Raw genomic sequence first — 17,374 nt, 5'->3', positions numbered from 1 at the left:
TCAGGAAACAGGCACTTGGAAAGGGGAGCAAAGAGAAGTTCAGATCTCTGGCATGGCGTAACTCCAGCAGACAGGAACGAACAGAGAGACTCTCGCTTCTTCAGGACTCCGGACGTGAATGAGGCAGCTAGCTCATTGGACCCATCACGGACGGCCTTGTCCATGCAGGACATAATGAGCAAAGAAATATCCTTATCTGCAGAAGAGATTTTCCTGCTCAGGGCTCCTAAGCACCAGTCTAAAAAGTTAAAGGCTTCGAAAGCCCTAAATATCCCTTTAAGAAGGTGGTCCAGGTCCGATGGTGACCAACAAATCTTCGAGCGTCTCATGGCAAGGCGGCGGGGAGAGTCTACAAGACTTGAGAAGTCGCCCTGGGCAGAGGCAGGAACTCCCAAGCCGAGAACTTCTCCCGTGGCATACCAGACGCTCGATCTAGAAGAGAGTTTAGATGGGGGAAAGGCAAATGCTGTCTTCCCTAAACTCTTCTTAGACTCTAACCAGTCTCCTAACAGCCGCAAAGCTCTCTTGGATGAGCGTGAGAGAACGAGTTTAGTAAAGGCAGGTGCAGTAGCAGGCATGCCTAATACAAACTCTGACGGCGGAGAACGAGGAGCCACAGAAATAAAATGGTCAGGAAACAACTCCTTGAATACAGCCATGACTTTTCTAAAGTCCAATGATGGTTGAGTTGCCTTAGGCTCGTCCAGTTCTGACGGTTGGTCGTCTTGTTGTTCAGCAACGTCCTCATCAGATAGTTCCTCATCCGAAAACTGATGATGAAACGGCAACGGAGAGGGCAACGTCTGGCTCGCTGAGTCCGGTCGCACTGGTGCATGCGTGACGGAGCCGGACGCAACGTCATGGAACTGCTGCACAGTCTGTGAACTGTCAACAACCATGGGTGCGCGAGGACGCACAGCGTCCACCCGAGACTGTCTAGACCGTCTGGGTTGTGCAGTCAACACCATCCCGGGTTGCGGAGGTTGACGCACCGCGTCAAAACAAGTCACCTCTGATGGTTGCTGAACGTCCTGAACGTCAACAACCACCTCCGAGCGTTGCTTAACGTCAACGTGCGGCTGGCAACCCACACTGGGTCGCATCGGTGGAGGAACCACCTCAACTGGTAGACGCGAGAAGGTTACCTCAGCGTCAACAGGACGCACAACAGACCGCTTGGAAGGTTGTTGGCCAGAAGGTTCAGCAGCAACCTTCTCCGCATTAAAGTCCTCCATCAAGGACGCAAGCTTGGACTGCATGTCTTGCAGCAAAGCCCATTTAGGGTCTACGGGAGCAGGTGCGGCAACAGACGGGGTTAGCGACTGAGGCGGTACCGCTTTGCCTCTCTTAGGCGGTGAGCAGTCATCAGATGACGGCAACGAGTCCGAACTGACCCAGTGGCTACAACCGGGACGTTGGACTTGTCCTGAAGGGACCGACTTACGTTTTAAAGGTCGTGAGACCTTGGTCCAAAGTTTCTTACGAGAAACACCTTCGGACGACGAGGTAAAAACGGGCTCTCTCGTCTTACGTAGGTAGGGGCGATCTTGGGGAGATACGCCTGATACCATGGAGGGAACGTCTGTTCGCTGATCAAGGCCTCTCGAACCCATGCGTCGTACGACATTGCTTCTCCCCTGGGCTTGGGAGCTTGCAAGAGGTCCCGGACTAGGAGGACGACAGGCACGAACAGACGAACCCTCAAGCGCAACATTGTTCACAACACTTTCACTAGGCACTTTATCACTTCCCGCGGCACTTTGGCACTTTAGCTCCTTAACATCCGCCATGAGTTGATTGCGGTCACTTGCAAGGGACTCAACTCTCTCCCCCAAGGCATGGATAGCACGCATCATGTCAGCCATCGATGGTTCCCGAGTGCTAGGAGGGGGGTTAGGAACAACCACTACAGGGGAAGGAATAGGTTGAGGGGCATGAGGAGAGGAAAAATCTATCGACCTAGAAGAACTTCTCCTTACTCTATCTCTCTCTAGCCTGCGTGTGTACTTCTCAAATTCGATAAAATCGAATTCCGAAAGGCCCACGCATTCCTCACACCGATCTTCCAATTGACAGGTTTTACCCCGACAATTGGAACAAACAGTGTGAGGGTCGAGAGAAGCCTTTGGAAGACGCCTAGAACAGTCCCTAGCATTGCATTTTCTAAACTTGGGAACTTGTGAAAGGTCAGCCATTTTGAATTGGTCAAGGGAAAATTCCAAAAAACGATCTAAGTCATCAACAATGAATCCGATACAAAAAAGAGTTCAAGGATTTATTTGAAGAAAAACCCTGCACAGCGAAAGCTCAAAACCAAAATAAAGTACTTCACCAAAGATGATGGGAAAAACTCCAGGTTTCAACAGCGAGTAAAGTACGTCTTGTCGACACGTCGACAGAGAAGAAATTGAGTCTTTGTTTACATTGAGTATGGTATCTGGCCGACAGTTGGCGCTGATGGGCACACCCGCAACCTGTATAGCGATCGCTGGCGAGTTTTTTACAGTTTTTTGTCTGTCGAGCAACAGAGTTGCAGCTATATATATTCACCGGCTAAGTTAAATATTTAAAATGTTCTTTTGAACTACGCTAAGAAAACATTTGGTTCTTCTTCAGTTTAAACACTACGAGGATGCCATATAGTCGTTACTAATATACTGAGGGCAGGCATAAGGTTTCTGGCCCGTATGCAACCTAAGAGAAGGAAGGAATATATTTCTTAATTATCAAATGTCATTAATGGCTGCGGCAGTTTACTAGAAAGGGTCTTTAAAAAGAGTTTGGTAGAAATTTTATAAATGTTCTTTTGAACTACGCTAAGAAAACATTTGGTTCCTCTTCAGTTTAAACACTACGAGGATGCCATATAGTCGTTACTAACATAACTTACAAGCATCTATGAGTTTGTCTCATAATTGTAACCTATCAGGCAAACTTACTTCCAATAAATTACACCCTCACTATTAAAAGATCAATTACTTAAGTTTAGTTTTTGGCTCTTATTATCTTGCTTTAAAAATGCATTAGGAACGGATTAATAAATATCACCAGTACATAAAAAAATTGATTTTTTTACTATAACAACATTCTATACACATGGTGATATAAAGATCACACTCCTGAACAACTCTAGTCTTATCTGACCATGGTCGACAAAAGACTATTAAACACACATCCATCTTGGTTTTGAATAAATGGTAATAGGACCAAAGTAAAGTTAAAGAAGTTGGACAGCTAGTGAAAAGAGACCAAAACAAATAGATGAAAAGTTTAAGACATCTAGCTCACTAGCTGGTACTCCTTACAGGAAGAGAGAGTGATACCTTACCAGTAATGTACTTTCAATGATGTTCCATTTGAGAACTTCTTGTTGCAGTCAGGACATGTGTGTTCTTTTTCAGGAATGTGCGTCTTCATGTGAGACATTAGAGTATTTTTTAAAGCAAAGGCTCGATAGCATTTTGTACACTGGAACAAAAATAAAGGCAAAAGTTAACTCTTTATTTGAATATCATTAACCCCACTTTCTAATTGTGAAAGCAAACAATTATATCATACTTCTAAGTTATCATATATATAATTGTAAAACATACTATGATTTTAAATAACAAAAAAAATTCTTAATGGTAATTAAACTTATTTGAATACACTATTCAATTCTTTTCTGCATGTTTCCCAATCATATCAAATGTAAATTTATCTCTGCATAGAGATACTACAGTGTATCAAATGTAAATTTCTCAAGTTTCAACAAGTCAGTTATTTGATAAGACATGAATGAATAAAGTTCAACTTCTCTTTTCCTTCAAGTAACTGTGACTTTTTAGCAGTTTTCATCCCAAAAGTCAAAAAGAACAACGCTTACCTTAAAGGGCTTGTCCTTGGTGTGGGTTCTGATATGACGTACAAGATCAGAAGGCTTTTTAAATTCTTTGGTACAGTCTTTGTTAACACAAACATGCCACTTTGTATCACCGGATGTTTTCACTAGAACTGCATATTTTCTACAAAGGGAAAAAAGAAATTTAAATTTTGTTTGGAAAATTCTTTTATGTATGAAAACTTATCAATAACATACACAAACTACTTACAACTCCTTGATAATTCATCTCTATATTTCCCATAATAATTCTGCCTCTTCTAATTTCATGTATAAATATGTACTCCCATCCATGTAACTGTGAATAAATGTCATGAAAAGCTTGGTAAAACTTGTTATGATATAACAGATGTTGGACGTGCTCATTATCGTAGAATTTGCACATGAATATATAAATGAAAAGAAAACATGTTGGACAAGCTGTCTCACTTTTATCCCAAGGATAAAGTCATATGGCCTATGAAGTAAAAACAAGAATTTTAATAATAAAATGTTATATCTAAAGTGGTTCCCAAACTTTTTCAGGTTGGCACTGCCTTGCCTTCCAGATAGAGTCCTTACAGCACCCCTTGTTCCACTTCAAAGTAACAGAACTATGCATTTGTTTATAATTCTCATGTCAAATTTATTATCGAGAAACCTTACAAATAATTTACATGAAATCTACTGCGCACAGAATTTTCACTTATTTCTATTATTGAAAGGACAAGCAAGGAGATGACTATATGAAATAAAAGAATTAATTTTAAAGATTTATAGACTTTGGGGAAATCCTGAATACTCCTGGAACTCATTAGAATTCAGCGAGCTGTGTACGTATATAATCACAGAGAAAAAATTACAGTATAGTCATAAATGCCACAAAGATGTAAATGAGAAGCTGTAGGCCTACCAACTCTTTTCACTAAGACTGGGCTATTTATAAAGAAAAAGGTTTACTTTGAATTCTGGAGGATTGCAAATAAAACTTTATAAATGTAGTTTTCAACAAGCTTACCTAACTTCATTTTCGTCTGTACGATCAACCAACGTTCTCACTTGGACATTCTTGGTCTCTTTTATGTTTATCTCTTCATTTTCACTTATAGTTATGGTTGTTCCACTTAATCTCTCTCTGAAGTCGGAAACACATTTTTCTTCTGAAATTCAAGAAAAGAAAAATAAGTCATTAAAAATACAAAATGAGTCATAAATACATTTCTCCAGAATTAATTACTTTTCTTTGCTGGAACAGAAATAAAAGGATAATCTGAAATGCCTGAGTTACATTTTGTGAACAACTATTTAGTAAGATACCCTCCTTAATTATGAACCATTAAAATTATGAGTTTCCGCAGTATGAGAGAGAGAGAGAGAGAGAGAGAGAGAGAGAGAGAGAGAGAGAGAGAGAGAGAGAGAGAGAGAGAGACCAAACTCCTAATCTCTTCCTCCAATCATTGCTGATAAAAATATTCAACTACTCTGTATGGATGATAAAAATTCATTTAAACTAATTACCATTATATGAACATCATAGTTCATAGTTCAGTAAGATTGCAAAAGATTTACATATCATTGCATAATACATAGCAATGAAGCTACATACTAATGCAAGTGTTTTCTAAATTAACACTTAATATTTTTTATTCATGGACAGAACAATGAATAAAAAAATTCTAAAATTCTTTAAGAAGTGATGGCAAGTAAAAAGATAAAAAGCAATATTAACTACATACTGTATATCTATCCCAAATACGAATTAGAATGTAATTTACAGCAAAGCAATCAGAACAAAGTAGGATATATAAAAAATGTTTTAAAAAATTATTTATATTTTTCATAGCTATACAAACCTCAGTCCTTTAGGTACTTGATATATTTTCAGCGCGAGCTGGAATGTCCGCTGAAATCATTAGAGAGATATTCAATATCAGGTGGTAAGCGAGGGCAAAGAGCCCCAGCCCCCACCTGTCAAAAGCTCTTCACTTATGACCTTTCAGCTCAGAACTGAGAGGAACAGTTGAAATGGGAAGTTTAAACTTAAGGGACTTTAAAACTTTGTTATTTGTTCAGATGCACAAACAAACCTTTCATCCTTCAAGTAGGGAGATTCCGGGTAGAAAAGACTACTTTGATCTCTTCCTCCTCTTCTTTTTAGAAGAAGGAGCGTCAGAAACAGACTCTGAAGTCGAAGAGGACACCGAGGAAGAGGAAGAAGAATGTGCATGTTTTTTCCTCTTTTCAATCCTCACCTCAGGCTCTGCAATCAGAGGTATCGTGGTCTGAGCGACCGACAACAACTACACTTGCCTGAGAGGAGAAACCACAGGGATTACTCAAACAGTAACTACAACAATGGTGAACACTGTCAAGGGAGAGGAGTAGACACACTGACAGGAGAGCTGGTATTACAGGCCCCGGAACCCTAGGCCCAAGGGTCAGGGTAACAGCACTGGGGAAGGGGGCAAACAAGGGATGATCAGGTCAGAGGAGATACACAGGAAACACCCGGCACCAGGCAACAAGTCTTTTTGACCGTTAAGCTGCTCTAAACCCAAGGGGGGGGGGGGTAATCGCAGATATCACAGGAATCAATGACATTAGGGGACACACTGACCACACCCTTTGCCATTGGCATCACCAAGGGAGACAGTGCACAGTGGTAATACCAGGAGAGAGGTAACCATGTTGTCAGTGGTATGCACAAATGGAGAAGAGCCTCCATCCTCTGATGGGATACAGCAAACACTGGGGGAACCCTACACGCTATCAGAGCCTGAAAAGCCAGCTGATATAGCTACGAGGGCTCTTTGCTCCTGACTCATAATCCCTGTTGACTGAGCCAGGGGTGTAAGAGGAAGAGCGATGCTAACAGATGCATTCAATGAGCATTAGGAAGAAACAAAGCTCTCTCCAAAACATAAGCCTGTCACTGCACAGGAGGCTATGACCTGCGATAGGTACACAGGGATGATGAGTACAATTAGGCCCCTAGCAAGAAGCACAGAGAGAGTGGATTTACAGCTGGTTTAACAGAAACGGGATGTAATGCTCATACTCGCAGTAGCCGAAAACATAGGAGAAGAGCTTTTGAAATGTATGTGTGTGTGTGGGGGGGGGGGGTGTTTACATGCTCTCGCTCGCCACCTGTCACTAGATACCTTGTTAACAATTTCAACAACTATTACAGCTCGTGCTAAAAACATATTTCCTACGTAATAGATGATTGATTGATTGATTTAAAGTTCTCAGGCATACTGACATCACGTAATAGATGAAAGGTTTGTATATGCAACAGAGAAAAAGAAAAATAAATAATACAACAAACCTTTTAAGTTTTGTAGCGGATCCTTTGGTTGAGTGAGACCAATGTTATTCAGTGCTTGCTGCAAAATATCCCTATCACTAGCACTTTCAGAGATAGTTGTGCTTAATGGGTCAATGTTTGAAGACAATGACTGAAAAGACAAAAATAAAATCATTATAACACTAAAATAACACACCATATGAATACGAAATAAATATAAATTTTCATAAAAGGGTTTATGAAAATGGATAACAAGAATATCTTTTCTTTCCATGTCTGATATACTGTGCATACTAATCACTGCAGCTAAAATTGCTGTAAATGACTCATAAAATGTACTTGTTGCTTGATAAAAAAAAACACCCATTATAACTTTTTTTCTGTCTTCATATGAATTCACTAACACCCTACACTTGGAATAGAAAAAATTATATACCACTTTTCTCAGATTAGATCATGTGTTTAAGGCTCCTATGTCTTCTAGATACAAGCTGTTTCAAATGCATATGGTGATTTTGACAGTTTAACATGTTTCAGCCTTCCCAGAATCTTCATTTGTATTACCAATTTTCATTCGTCTTTTCTTCAAATGTAAGATTTTTTTCTTATCAGCACTAAATGATAATAATTTCAGAAAAGTAATGCTCTGATGCTGGCTGCAATGCGTTTAATTCTTATCATTGAAGATTACCACTTTTTTAAAATGTTTGTTTCAGTTTCAGTCGTGTTTCAATCACCTCAAAATATAGTTTTTTCATAAAGTTAAATTTTGTACAAAAATGTGAGCAAATTACTTAAATATCTACTGAAAGAGCAAAAGCGTTATTCTTTCTATAGAAAATTTACCACCTAATTAATAGCATTGTATACTATACATACAATTGCAAACACAAACACAACCCCATAAACATATACATATATTTAAATTTACCCACACAAACTCATAATCCTTTAAGTAAAAGATGCCCAATTTCAAACAAACCAACAATGTTAAGGAATTGAGCATTCATGAAAAATTCCACATGGAATCACTTTATATCTTTACTGATGACCACAATGAAAAAATAAACAATTGTGACAACAGAAAACACAGTCACCCTAATCTGGAAATGTTACATCTAATTTTAACCACTTACTGACTGTAACTAGTACCTTGAGACCATTTAAGCTATTATCAATCAGATATAATATTATTTGTAAAAGTAATAAGTATTTAAGTTGTAAGAACACACAAAAATTATTCAGAAAAGCAAATTGAGGTTATCAGCGTGCAATTTCTACAGGTATGTAATCTTAAAACTGCAATTTTTTCCTGTCAGCCAACAACTTGCACTCTTACAAAAATACTGCCAAATATACACGCTAGTGCATATCTGAATGCCCAATACTTTCAAGATCCCTATAAATAAATTATTTGCTTAAAAGTAATACAAAATTTACAACATACTGTAGTTGAAAGAAAGGGTCTTATTAAATTTCACAAACCTGATTTTCCCTTAATTTCCATAGCCTAATTCACTTCAAAGAAAATATCTAATTTTTCTCACCAAGTGTGGGGATATTGCCAGCCTCTCTCAAATGTGAGGAACAGAAATTAAATATAATTTATAGTAAAATTTAAATAAGGCTATTACTTCAAGCACCTCACAAAAATGATAGTTTTTTTTAGTTATATAAACCTATTGATGAAAGAATGAAAAATCAAATCTCTCGGTAGCACAATAATATTTCTAATATGTCAAGTAATCTAGTTTTATCTTAGCACCTAGAAATTATCAACTTAAGAAATTGTTCCTCAAGTACACTTCTTGCCAGTTTAAATATCCAATAAGATACTAGATATTCATATCCTATTCAATAACTCCTAATTAATTTCTATCTTATCTTATTGCATTCTCTGAGTCACAAAAAACACATACCTTTTTATCTTCATGTTCTTCTTTAAAAATCACAACTGGATCAGTATCCTGTAACAAATAGGAATACTTTCTTGAACATTCTTAAAATTTTCTCAAGCAAAAGCTGAAATTAATCTAAACATGCAACACTTCAGAATTCTTGTAGCCAAATTCAACTTGAAATAAAATTTATTATAAAGGACTGTATTCTCTCTCTACTCATAAAGGTTTAAGTAACTGGAACCACAGTTTAAAACACTTAAAAAATACCATACTAATCACCACATACCAGGTAATATCAATAACAACAACAGTTACAAAAATGCATGAAATTCCACATCTAATAAGAGAAAAAACCAAACACCTTAGCAAATTACCAAACTTAAATAAACCACTACATTTAGCAGAAACAAATTACATTGTAAAATGGAGTTTTTATGATAAAACAAAGTTTTGTGAATACTTACCTGGCAGTTATATATACATAGCTAATTATCTCTATTTCGGCAGAATTTTTCTAAAACTAGGCAACCGCCTTGTGGTGGTTGGGTGGTAACACCCGTTAAAGGGTGGTAGGAGGAATCATTCCCGTTTTCTGTTCTTCAGTTCATCTATGCCCGACCTGTCTCCTGAGGGGAGGTGGGTGGGCCTTCGAATGTATATATAACTGCCAGGTAAGTATTCACAAAACTTTGTTTTATCATAAAAACTCCATTTTTATGAATAGAACTTACCTGGCAGTTATATATACATAGCTGATTAACACACTTGGAGGAGGGTGATAGACAGTAACATCGTTGGGGAAACAACCAAAAAAAGTTGTAGGATAAATAAACACCTTGATTCCTTACCTGCTAAGGTAGCTGACTTCAAAGGTTCCTGCCTCTTGAGTCGCTTTCCCTTAGGAGTGTCAGCCAGGATGTGACCTGCAGTGCTGAAAAACACTCAATCGAGTCTGTCAACGGGGTGAGACCAACAATCTGACTAGACTTCAGGACTACCTATTGCCCAAAATAAAGAACCGCAACTTTACCAAACCAACCACCTAACATTTGCTAAGTAGATAAAAATTATCTAACTAGACTGAGGTGACTGTACACAAGTCGAAGTCCTCAGACAACCAATAAAAAATACACCAACCTATGTACAAGTAAACAAAACTAAGGTTGAGGGGAGGTAGTAACTCCTTTGCCTAATACAGAAGCCGTAGCTACGTATGGTCCCAAGGTATAACATTTCTCATAATCCACCCTCACCTCTCTGAGGTAATGAGAGGCGAACACAGAGTTGCTCCTCCAGAATGTCGCATCCATAATTTGACGGAGCGACATGTTCTTGCGGTAAGCAAGCGAGGTCGCAATGGCCCTCACTTCGTGAGCTTGCACTTTTAAAAGTCCGAAGTGTTCCTCCTCACACAAGAGATGCGCTTCTCTTATCACTTCCCTCAGGAAAAAGGACAAAGCGTTCTTGGAAAGGGGCTTTTGAGGATCTTTCACAGAACACCACAGGGAGCTAGAAGAGCCTCTCACACTTTTTGTACGAGACAAGTAGGTCTTGAGGGCTCGTACTGGACAGAGCAGCCTCTCTTGCTCTTGACCCACTAGGTTGGTCAAGTTAGGAACCTCAAAGGTCCTCGGCCAGGGCTTAGAAGGGTTCTCGTTCTTAGCGAGAAAGTCTAATCTCAAGGCACAAACTGCCCCATTCAGATTGAAGCCTACCTGTTTTTCAATTGCATGGACTTCACTAACTCTTTTAGCTGTTGCTAAGGCCAAAAGAAAGAGGGTCTTCTTGGTAACCTCCCTAAGGGGAGCCTGTGAGATGGGCTCAAATCTCTTGGTGCACAGAAATTTAAGAACCACATCAAGGTTCCAAGAAGGGGGCTTTAACTGGGTCTGCTTGGTCGTCTCAAAAGACTTCAAGAGGTCATGTAAGTCCGTATCGCGAGACAAGTCCAAGCCTCTATGCCGACAGACGGAAGAGAGCATACTTTTGTACCCTTTGATAGTGGACACAGCTAGCTTAGCGTCCTGTCTGAGGTACAACAAGAAATCCGCAATCTGGCTCACAGAGGTAGTGGATGAGGAAATCTTGTGCTTCCTACACCAAGCCCTAAAAGTCTCCCACTTGGACTGGTAGACCCTCTGCGAAGAGACCCTCCTCGCTCTGGCGATAGCTTTCGCAGCTTGCGCTGAAAAGCCTCTCGATCTGACGAGCTTCTCGATAGTCTGAAGGCAGTCAGATTGAGAGCGAGGGGGTTTTGATGATATCTCTCGAAGTGGGGTTGTCTGAGCAGATTTGGACTTGCAGGGAGGCTTCTTGGAAAGTCCATCAACAAGTCCACCACCTCCGTGAACCATTCCCTCATCGGCCAGAACGGAGCTATCAGGATCATCCGTCCCGAATCGAGGAGGGCGAATTTCCTGACTACCAGATTGATGATCTTGAACGGGGGAAAAGCATAAGTGTCCATCCCCGTCCAATCCATCAAGAAGGCGTCTACTGCTATTGCCTCTCTGTCCGGAACTAGGGAGCAATAGATGGGGATCCTCTTGGATAAATTGGAGGCGAAAAGATCGATGAGGGGTCTCCCCCACAGCCTCCAGAGACTCTGACAGACCTGTTGGTTGAGGGTCCATTCTGTGGGAAGGACCTGCCCTTTCCTGCTGAGCATGTCCGCCCTCACATTCTTCTGTCCCTGAACAAACCTCGTCAGCAGGCTTATCCTGTTCTCCTTCGCCCAAAGAAGGAGCTCTCTTGCTGTCTCGAAGAGAGACAGAGAGTGAGTCCCTCCTTGCTTCCTGATGTAAGCAAGAGCTGTGGTGTTGTCTGAGTTGACCTCCACAATCTTCCCAGACACCAAGTCCTTGAAGGCCTTTAGCCCCAGAAAAATGGCCATCAGCTCCTTGTTGTTGATGTGCCATCCCAGCTGAATTCCTTCCCAATAGCCTGAGACCTCCTTGCTTCCTAGTGTTGCCCCCCAGCCTGACTCTGATGCGTCTGAAAACAACACTAGGTCTGGGTTCTTCTTGTGTAAGGAGATCCCTTCCCCTAACAAGGGTGGGTTCAGCCACCACTTCAGAAGAGTCTTGACTTCTATTGGAATGGGGAAGGAAAAGGAGTCTTCCTGCATCTTTCTGTTCCATGTCTTCGAAAGAAAGTGCTGAAGAGGCCTTAGGTGGAGTCTCCCCAGAGAGACAAACAGTTCGAGGGAGGATAGAGTCCCCAGCAAACTCATCCACTCCTTCGCTGTGCATCTCTTCTTGTCCAGGAAAGTTCTGACTTTTACGAGACACTTGGTCTGTCTTTCCTGAGAGGGAGAAGCCCGAAAAAGAACTGAATTCAGAACTATCCCCAAATAGAGAATAGTCTGATTCGGTCTGATCTGAGACTTCTCCCTGTTGATGACCAGGCCTAGATCTTGAGCCATCATAAAAGTCTTCCGTAAATCCTCCAGACATTTCTCCCTCGATCGTGAACGAATCAGCCAATCGTCCAGATAGAAGGATATCCTTATTCCCTCCTGATGCAGCCAACCTGACACATTCGCCATTACCCTGGTGAAGACTTGAGGAGCCGTGCTGAGACCGAAGCAAAGAGCTCTGAATTGGAAGCACTTGCCCTCCATTACAAACCTCAGGTACTTCCTCGAAGTCAGATGGATGGGGACATGGAAATATGCGTCCTGCAAGTCGAGGGACACCATCCAGTCCCCTGGACGAACTGACGCCAGCACCGACTGAGTCGTCTCCATGGAGAACTTTGTCTTCTCCACAAATACGTTGAGAGCGCTGACATCCAGGACGGGTCTCCATCCGCCCGAGTTCTTGGGGACCAGAAACAGGCGATTGTAAAAGCCCGGGGAGACTAGATCCCGAACCGGTTCTATCGCCCCCTTGTCTAGCATTTGGTTGACAAGGTCTACTAGGGCCTTCTGTTTCCCAGGATCTGAGTACCGGGCTACTAAGGCCAGCGGAGCATCCGCGAGAGGAGGTTTTTTCAGAAAGGGGATCTTGTATCCTTCCTTGATGACTGAGAGGGACCAGGTGTCCGCCCCTCTCCTCTTCCAAGACTGCCAAAAACCTGACAGTCTTGCGCCTACTGTCTGGAGGAGACGAACTTCATTTTCTGGAGCGAGGTCTGAAAGAACCCCTGGTAGATCTTGGTCCTGAATCTTGCCTTCTCCCTCTAAAATCTGATCTTGAAGTAGTCCTGCCCCGAAAGGGCTGCTGGAATCTCCTTTCCTCCCGTTTCAAAGAAGAAGGAGGGGCTGCAAAGGGCTTACGAGCAGAACGAGATAAAAGGTCTTGGGTGGCTTTTTGGGCCAGAGAACGCGTAATGTCATTAACCAGGGACTCGGGAAAAAGATGTTGAGAGAGGGGGGCGTAAAGAAGCTCAGACTTTTGAGCATTGGTAACAGACCTAGAAGCAAAAGAGCAAAGCAGAGCTCTCTTCTTTAGGACCCCAGCTGAGAACAGAGCAGCCAACTCATTCGCCCCATCTCTGAGGGCCTTATCCATACAGGACATAATGCTGGTAAGGTCCCTAGATCCTTCCATCTGTTCAGTTTTCCTTGCGAGAGTCCCAAGCGACCAGTCTAGGAAACTAAAAACCTCAAAGGCTCTAAAAATACCTTTAACGAGATGATCCAGCTCCGACATCGACCACATGACCTTGGCTGAGTTGAGAGCATGCCTTCTAGCAGAGTCCACTAAACCAGAGAAGTCACCCTTGGAGGAGGAAGGCACTCCCAGACCCAAAGGTTCTCCAGTTGCATACCACATACCCGCTCTTGAAGCAAGACGAGCTGGTGGAAACGAGAAGGAAGTCTTAACTGTTTGTCTCCGCTCCATCATCCAGTCATCAATCTTCGTGAGAGCCTTCTTTGCGGAGATAGACAGCTTCATCTTGATGAAGGCCGACTGTTTCTTGGCCTTCTTTCTGTTAAATTGGGACTGAGGAGATTGAGGGGCAGCAGGTTGGAATTCCTCTCCAAAAAGTTCAAGAAGGGAGCGAGAGAGAACTTTGTAATCTCCCACAGCGTCGGCAGGATTATCATCGTCATCAGAAACATCCTCGAGGTCCTGATCCACATACGCAATATCCTTCGAAAAAGAAGGATCCTTAGAACCCGACAAGGGCAAATCAAAGGCATCATCCTGCAAAAGACGGGTTGCATCCTGGAGTCCCGCGTTAGAAGAATCCTTGGGACAAGAGGCAGTATCGTCCCGAAGAGGCAGGGTGGTATCGCCCTGGAACCGAGAACGAGAGGCAGAGTCGTTCTGTCGTCGAGAGCGAGAGGCGGTATCGTCGTGGCGGCGAGAATGAGAGGCGGTATCGTCGTGGCGGCGAGAATGAGAGGCGGTATCGTCGTGGCGGCGAGAATGAGAGGCGGTATCGTCGTGAACGAGAGGCGGTATCGTCGTGGCGTCGAGAACTAGGGTCGGTATCGTCGTGGCGTCGTGAACAAGAGGAGGTATCGTCGTGGCGAAGCGAACGAGAGGAGGTATCGTCGTGGCGAAGCGAACGAGAGGAGGTATCGTCGTGTCGAAGCGAACGGGAGGCGGAATCGTCTTGGTATCGAGAACGAGAAGCAGCGTCGTTCGATAAGGTATCGTCCCGGTATCGAGAACGAGAAAACGTATCGCCCTGGTATCGCGAAGAAGTATCGCCTGGCGAAAGCACACATTCCTCATCCTGGCGTAGAGAGGGAGAAGTTTTCTTTAAAGAAGAACTCCGTTCTCTCTTAGAAGCAGACTTCTTAATCGGCAACGAGTCGTCTTTACGTCTGTCAGACTGGGCGTGAGGGCGGCTAAAGGCTTGTACTAAAGTCAAAAGTTGTTCCTGCATGACAGACATAAAGGATTTAGCAACATCAGCTGGGTCTTGCGGACCCGAAGGGGGGGGGGGCTGACGAATAACACTCGTATCTTCGGCAGCAGGCTTCGTCCTTTTCACAGGCATGGAGTCGAAATCATCCTCCGACGGACAAGGTTCATAACTGCTAGAACCGGGAGAGAAAGAACGAGACCGTTCGTCGCGGTTCCATCTCCTCTTAGTAGGTCTAGAAGCTTCATACTTCCATTTACGTCTGGACGAATTCGGAGAAGAAAACAACACGTCCGACACGTCTTTCCCGTGACGGTCAAGAGCAGCCTGGGAATCGACAACAGGACTGTCTGAGGCGACGGCTGACCGAGGGTACGTACCTCTCACCCCCTTTCGGTCATCGACGTACCTTCTCCCTTGGTCCTGGGAGCTTGGTAGAGGTCTAGGCCTAGGGGTATGACAGATTCGGTCAATCGCCACCTCCACTGCACTTTCACTTTCCTTACCTTTAAAGGCCTCCAGTTGTTCTTTAATGGCCTTCAACTCGGCCGCCAGGCTAGCGTACCGAGGGTCATCCATAGATACGGAACCTGTAGGAGGTGCAGGAGTTACTACCTCAAGGGAAGGATCAACTTCCAAAGAGGAATCAATAATAGGATCAATAGATAAATCTACGCTAAGTTCGTCTTCCTTACCACTAACAGACTTAGACTTAGACCTAGAAGCTCTCCTAACTCTATCGAGCTCTAGCTTACGCACATAGCGCTTCATAATTAACCAATCTTTCTCATCCAAAACCTTACATTCCCCACACCTATTATCAAGGGCACAAATAAAACCCCTACAGTGTGAGGATCAACCGCCATTTTGGGTAGTCTCACCTTACATTCCTCATTCGCACAGATACGGTAATGACTCTTTTCACTCATAATGAAAAACAGCAAAAAAAAAAAAAGACTAAGAGAAAACAAAATACAACGATCGCCAAAACCCCAAATCAGAGTACTTCACCAAAAAAGCAGACTGGTACACCGAGCAGGGAAAGCGAAGAAAAACTCTTAATGACGGACCAACGTGTTATCGATCCGGCCGGCAGAGATGAACTGAAGAACAGAAAACGGGAATGATTCCTCCTACCACCCTTTAACGGGTGTTACCACCCAACCACCACAAGGCGGTTGCCTAGTTTTAGAAAAATTCTGCCGAAATAGAGATAATTAGCTATGTATATAAAACTGCCAGGTAAGTTCTATTCATAAAATAGTGAGCTTCAAGATTTGCAGAAACACCCTACATTACAGTCAGACCTTTCCATTTGCACATTTGTGTTTCATGGATCCAATTATTTACTGAGGAGGCCCTCAAAACCTTCTACGTATTTTGTTCTTTAGCGTCTTCTCGCAGCATCAATGTTGTTTCGCTTTTTGTAATTATTGTTCTGCTTTGTCTGCTGCCACTGGCAGCAACAAGCCAATCTCATGTTTCCCTTCTGTCATGATTGGTTCGCTTCCTGACATTCTTGTTTAGTTTGTTTGGCCCACAGGCAGCAGTGTGCCATCCTTCAAACTAACTCGGTAAACATCTTGCATGTAAATCATCTTTATGCTTCATGTGTACGTTTGCCATGGCCCCTATGAGAGCTTTGTAATCTTCACCAACTACCCCTAAGAGCCAGAAGAGGATAATGACCTAGAAACTCAAGGTAGAGGTGCTGAATAGATGTAGAGAAGGTATGTCTCACACCACAGTGGGACAATTATTCCTCATGAACAAGAATACTGATGGTACAACAAGAAAAATGAGGCAAAAAATCTTGCTGCCATAAGTGCAGGTGCCCCATGCAGTGCTAATCATGTAGCAGTTGTGAGGGACAAGGCAATGATCCAGATAGACAATGCCTTGTTCACATATATATAGGACTTGCACCAAAACGACATGGCAGTATATTCCAAACTTATATGGGTACGGTTGAGTAACTAGGACCAAACACCAATGAAACACCCTTAGCTATACCACCTACACCTTTCCAAGCTAGCAAAGGATAGTTTGTTAATTTCAAGCTACAATGTTAGATGAAAAATCTGAAGATGACTGAGGAGACAGCATTAGCAGACCACCAGATTGTGAAAGCTTTTCAACCTTGTTACCATCAAGAATGAGGGCAAGCTGTTCGTGGCATAACCAGTAAAGTACACATACAGTGCACATGTACTGATGTTTATTTCTGGGCGTTGCTTTCAATGGTACTTTCTGGTGTTTTCTTTTAAATTATACAGTACAGTATGTACCCTTAATATACCCTCTAAAGTGCTTCCATAATATTATGACATCTTATTCATTCTTTAATATACAATTGTAACACTGTACAGCTACAGTAATACGCACTACATATAGTACAATACTATATTGCATATCAAAGTCTTCTATACAGTATGATCAACTCACTGCCTTATAGTAGACTTCAAAATGGCAGTGAATTGACAA

At 42.4% G+C, this 17,374-nt stretch overlaps 1 protein-coding gene across 2 annotated transcripts in view; it reads right to left on the bottom strand.

Annotated features, from left to right (window-relative positions):
- The window catches only part of LOC137652228 (zinc finger protein 236-like), a 161,856-nt gene that overhangs the window by 77,950 nt on the left and 66,532 nt on the right, over positions 1–17,374 (bottom strand). The window contains exons 14-18 of one of the 2 annotated variants that reach the window (XM_068385463.1): positions 9,086–9,133; positions 7,188–7,317; positions 4,878–5,019; positions 3,866–4,004; positions 3,329–3,468 (exon numbers count right to left, since the gene is read on the bottom strand). In XM_068385463.1, the coding sequence (XP_068241564.1) occupies positions 3,329–3,468; positions 3,866–4,004; positions 4,878–5,019; positions 7,188–7,317; positions 9,086–9,133 (599 nt within the window). The remainder of the gene's footprint in view (positions 1–3,328; positions 3,469–3,865; positions 4,005–4,877; positions 5,020–7,187; positions 7,318–9,085; positions 9,134–17,374) is intronic. The other variant, XM_068385464.1, reaches the window with a different exon arrangement.

This window comes from Palaemon carinicauda, chromosome 13 (genome assembly GCF_036898095.1).
Source record: "Palaemon carinicauda isolate YSFRI2023 chromosome 13, ASM3689809v2, whole genome shotgun sequence".
NCBI lineage: Eukaryota > Metazoa > Arthropoda > Malacostraca > Decapoda > Palaemonidae > Palaemon > Palaemon carinicauda.
The sequence above is the reverse complement of the archived record's forward strand: the minus strand, read 5'-3'. Positions and strand labels throughout refer to the sequence as shown.